The sequence below is a fragment of the Panicum virgatum genome, chromosome 6K, assembly GCF_016808335.1.
Source record: "Panicum virgatum strain AP13 chromosome 6K, P.virgatum_v5, whole genome shotgun sequence".
In the NCBI taxonomy this organism is placed as follows: domain Eukaryota; kingdom Viridiplantae; phylum Streptophyta; class Magnoliopsida; order Poales; family Poaceae; genus Panicum; species Panicum virgatum.
Genome location: NC_053141.1, coordinates 26,925,998 through 26,930,785, shown reverse-complemented (window position 1 = coordinate 26,930,785; position 4,788 = coordinate 26,925,998). Strand labels below are relative to the sequence as shown.

Sequence of the window (4,788 nt, the reverse complement as noted above, 5' to 3'; positions counted from 1 at the left end):
GATAAATGAGACTTTCTATCAGCTGAATTCAAACAATAATATACATACGTCTCCACAAATTATCTTGCCGTCTTCTTGAAAGAATTATGATTCAATTGAAGTTAAATTATGAATCATTCGTCAATACATATTGAACAACATGGTCGCTATCAGTACTGTTTACAGGAATGATGAATGAAAGTGCAAGGTCATATCCTGGATGGTGGCTTCGAGCTGCTGATACTTGGAGGTACCTATATATGTTATCAATCATTCCTGGCTTGCCGACTATGGCCCATATGCTGAATTGCATATCTGCTCTGGTGGCCTCAATTCGGCCAAAGTAAGGGCCAACAGTGGCAAAAACCAACTCAAGGGATCTCAATACTGCTTTGAACATGTTATGAATTTTTCAAAGTGTCGTCAGATGAGCGTAAACATCTAGTTGAAGTTCTTGGATAAGAAAACTTGTTAATTTGATTTTGATTTTACATATACTGCAAGATTCAGCCAACAATATATGGTGACGTATATGATGATGTCTCCGGCATGCCATGGTTCACAATCAAATTGAGGTCGCCCTTGGTTGCCGCAGATTAATCCATATAACTGAATTTCAACTGAATTCAGATTTCAGACAGCATTTTATGGAACAATCAATCTGATGACTGAGTCGGAATCAATAGATCGGAACTTCACCATTATGAAACAAACGCTAACTAACCATGGCATGATCTCTGCGGTAGTTGAACCCAGATTTGTCTGTTCTCAACCAAGATAGCTGGCTGCCTCGCGGTTCGACCCCGAGTCTTGCCACACAATTGACCGGATATTAGCTGCTATCTTCCCCTTTCTGAAAGAAAGATCAGGGAACAGTTAGTCTTCTATTATATTACAGCCCGTATGTTGTGTGAATATTTATACGCTATCGATTTGAGGTTGTTGTCTGTACTAAACTTGATTTTGAACTTTGAAGGTGCCCGAAAATAATCTTTCTGCTTACACATATATATGTTCTTTCTTGTCTACACATCAGGCTATTTGCATACCATGTCTATAGGCTAACAAGATCTTTCTTCAATCACCGCACAGAAGAACAACAAGTTTAAGATCTATGTCACTTAAAAATTTAGCTGGAAATTAAAGATGGAAAAAAATCAACATATATATGCCAACCTTCAGAAGAACATTTCAACATATATAAACACGAAAACAACACTGCTGCTACAGGTATTCCAAGCACTGTCTAAAATATTTGCATTTAGAAAATTGACAAAATTTATTTTCGAACTAACAAAAGTACAAAGTCATGTCGGAAATTTCTTCGTGCTGCCTGATCGAACGATGATCCTGGACGGTCTATGGCCCATCCATGTGACCATGTCCTGTGCGTAGCTAGGTGACAATGCAACCCCTTTGACTAGTCGTTAACTGCTTCGCTCGGACACATCCTACATGTGATCTTCTAAGAGAAGTGCAGGAACAAACCGATTGTATTACTAGAGATTGCTTCCCAGTGACGATGATGTTCAGAGAATGACAATGCAGGTATATGTGTGCATGCTGGAGACTAACACGCTCGGTTCACGCGGAGACCCAACTTATACGGTTGATATCGTACCCTAATTTTGTCAGGTTGTCATTTAACAAATTTGACCCCAAGTATGCATGGTTAGATATCGATCAATTGAACGAATGTACCTAGGAAAATCTTGCTGTAAATTGCACCACAATGTCAGGGAGAGAGGAACAGCGCGAGTTGTATCAAGTATAGCTTACGGCACAAGCATGAATGCCCAGCTATATATATGATGTCCACAGCATGCCTAGGGCTGCCTGAAACAAAACACGTACATACATAAAGCTGATCATAACTGATCGGACATTTGGCACCAACAACACTATGCCGAGGAAGCAGGAAGCCAAGAACAAACCTTCTGCTAACGGTGCGCCTAAGTCTAGATGGTATCAATAATGGTTGAGTTGCTTGGCCTTTTTTTGCATTGTCTCATAGGCTCGTTGGAAACACAGGGATGTCTGCTGCTGACTTGCCTGCCCTCGGAGGACCACCACCAGCCGGCCAAACGCCGTATCTTGCTCAGCAAAAAAATCCACCCTCGCAAGCTGGTTAGTACGACCTTACTATCATATCGAATGAGACATGAATATGATGGATTAATAAGCAATTACGGACATGACTGATAGCCCTTAAGTTTCGATCTTAATTTTCCTCTTGTGCGTCCTGTCCATCCATGCAGCTCCATCGAATTTAGGTACGCAGAATCCGCGGGGACCCAACACGTTGCAGCCGCCGTACCAACCAGCAGAAAAAAGAAACAAAAATGGAGGAAAAAAACGTACGTAGACACACCTAACCAGTACAGGGCATGCTTATGTACTCGTTTAGATTCTATTTTCAACTGCATGCATGCTGGGCTTTAGGATGATTAACCCTGACGTTATCTGTATTACTCTCGTTTTTCAGATTCTGCTAATGGTATGTCGCGTGATGTGAAGTACTAGCCTAGCTTGTGGATCTACAAAAGCTATGCGGAATATATACTAGTTAAATGGTTTATTGCAAATACCTACTCCATCCATTCTAAATTATATGTTGTTTGACTTTTTGATACCAAGTTTGACCACTCGTCTTATTTAAAAAAATTATTAAAATATAGTCAAATTTTAAAATATTATCGAAGAACTTGCATTGATAAATCATGCTACAGCAAAATAAATGATATTTTGCACAAATTTTTTAATAAGACGAGAGGTCAAATTTGAGGTCAAAAAAGTCAAACAACCTATAATTTGGAACGGATGCAGCAGTTCTCAAGTATATATAGTCGCTACATATTTTTTTATCGCTTATGTAAAACATGGTGCATTTGGGTGTGTATATTCTCGGATAATAATGTACATTCGTATATATATGCTGATATATACTTTACTTTGAAAGAAATGTAATTTCTCATAAAAATTTAATAGATACAACAAATTATATAATACCGATGAATATATGTTTAGCCAAGACTACATGTGAATTGCACTTGGATGTCACTTGGGAGAAATGGCTTTCATCCTTTGAAAACAATAAAATATGTGAGATGACACAAACCCGAGATGACATCGTGAGATGGCAGCCAAATTTGGCTAGTTACCCTGCGGCTATAGAGGATTGATTGGGGGCTCTGCCCTCCCTATTGTGCTTGTGATTTGTAAGTATTGGTGGCTAGACTGCAACGTGCTTGAATTTTTAAAATAAAAGACATTTTTTTACGTTAAAACGCTCCTCATTATTACCGAGTGGCCACCACGTAATTAATGAAGCTGATAATCATCCATATGATGCCATTTTTAATTACTTAACGGCTTATTTAAGCTTGGCTCGTCTAGTACGTACGAACAAACGAGTTTGATTACAGGCTTGACGCATGTGAGCGCGGAGAAATGGGTTTCGAAATGGGCTGCTGCGCTGGTTCCCTATACAAAAACAATATCAACAGAACACAAAAAGGTGATTACTTGTTATAGTCAACTACTGCAGAAACTGCTTTTTCATTTCAATACCTACTAGTAACCGAATCCCATAAATAACGTGGTTAGTTGTCTGCTTGTTGTCAAATTAAGTAGCACATGGCGCGAAATTTCACTATAAAAAAATACATAACCTATAAGAAAAATGAGTACTGTTAAGTGTCTTGTCAATTATCACTAGGCCCAGTCAACCTTCATATAAGGCCAATAACCGGTTCAGGACCGTGTCTTGTATATGCTATTTCACATCCAATTTCCACATATTTTTAGTTACTGTTGGCTAGGGCCAACACACGAGTGCGCACGGTCGCGCGGCGCGAGGAGGGGCTCCATGCAGCGCCTCCTGCGTAAGGCGGTCAGACCGGTCGCCGGGATAAAACAGCGATGTCCGACGAACGCTAGCCCGGGAGGGACCCCATCAGGGCAAGCGCACGTAGGGTTGTTCTAGGATCAGCATGCCACATAGAACGCCTTCAGACGTCGCGGAGACGAAGGAAGAACAGCAGATAATGGGGTTGGAAGGGCTAGGGTTGAGAGATAAAAGTAAAGACAATGAAATAGTAGATTTGTTTTGTATTTTGATCGATTGGATGCCTCAATCGGCCGTGACCCTTTATATTTATAGGGTGGGTGGACTGGCCATGCAAGAAATCCTATTACAAGATCTAAATCTATGAAAAACTCTAGTTGTACTTGGACTCTGCTTGGACCGGTCAGACCCACTGGTCAGACCGGTCGGCTCCTTCCGGATCGGCTACAGCGTCACAGACCGGTCAGACCGCCTAGGGTGACCGGTCAAACCGGTTGGTCTATTATGCTGCCAATTTTGATCGTCAACATATGCCCCCCTTTCCTTTGGCAAAACTTGCGTGCCAAAGAACACTCTTCTTGACCAAAATTATCTAAGGCAATGATTACTATGCATCAGCTATTTTTTATGCTAAGGGCGATAAAAATTATCGTCCATGTCTTGCTTTTCTTCAAGTTGATGATGAAACAATTTGGTTTGACCTCCAAACCTTCTTCATAGCTATTGGCTTTGTTAGCTCGACCTCCACTTGTTGCTCCATCTTTTCTTGATCACGTAAACGTTGCAACCTTCTCTTTTGAGTGTGAGACAAGCCTGAGGGAAACCACCTCGACTGTAAGTACTTTGAATCTTCCTTCACGTTCTTCTCACTCTCATTGCTGCAATTAAGGTCTTTTTTTATCAGATTATTGCTAATCGGTCTTTGTGAAATACAATTTGGATATATAGAAGGATATTGAATA

The 4,788-nt window shown here is 40.5% G+C and overlaps 1 protein-coding gene across 1 annotated transcript; it reads left to right on the top strand.

Annotated features, from left to right (window-relative positions):
• Positions 1 to 1,799: 1,799 nt before the first annotated feature.
• On the top strand, positions 1,800 to 2,928 carry LOC120639152 (E1A-binding protein p400-like). The gene is made up of 4 exons (XM_039915178.1): positions 1,800 to 1,925; positions 2,011 to 2,106; positions 2,238 to 2,336; positions 2,465 to 2,928. The coding sequence occupies exons 1-4, from the start codon at positions 1,883 to 1,885 to the stop codon at positions 2,500 to 2,502; spliced, it is 276 nt and encodes a 91-aa protein (XP_039771112.1). The 5' UTR covers positions 1,800 to 1,882; the 3' UTR covers positions 2,503 to 2,928.
• Positions 2,929 to 4,788: the final 1,860 nt, after the last annotated feature.

Bases quoted from the DNA above. Each gene is read 5' to 3' on its own strand.
- LOC120639152 (XM_039915178.1), top strand. From the start codon at position 1,883: ATGCCGAGGAAGCAGGAAGCCAAGAACAAACCTTCTGCTAACG. The intron at 2,107-2,237 runs GTTAGTACGACC...CCATCCATGCAG, and splicing joins AAATCCACCCTCGCAAGCTG to CTCCATCGAATTTAGGTACG. The intron at 2,337-2,464 runs GTACGTAGACAC...CTCGTTTTTCAG, and splicing joins CAAAAATGGAGGAAAAAAAC to ATTCTGCTAATGGTATGTCG.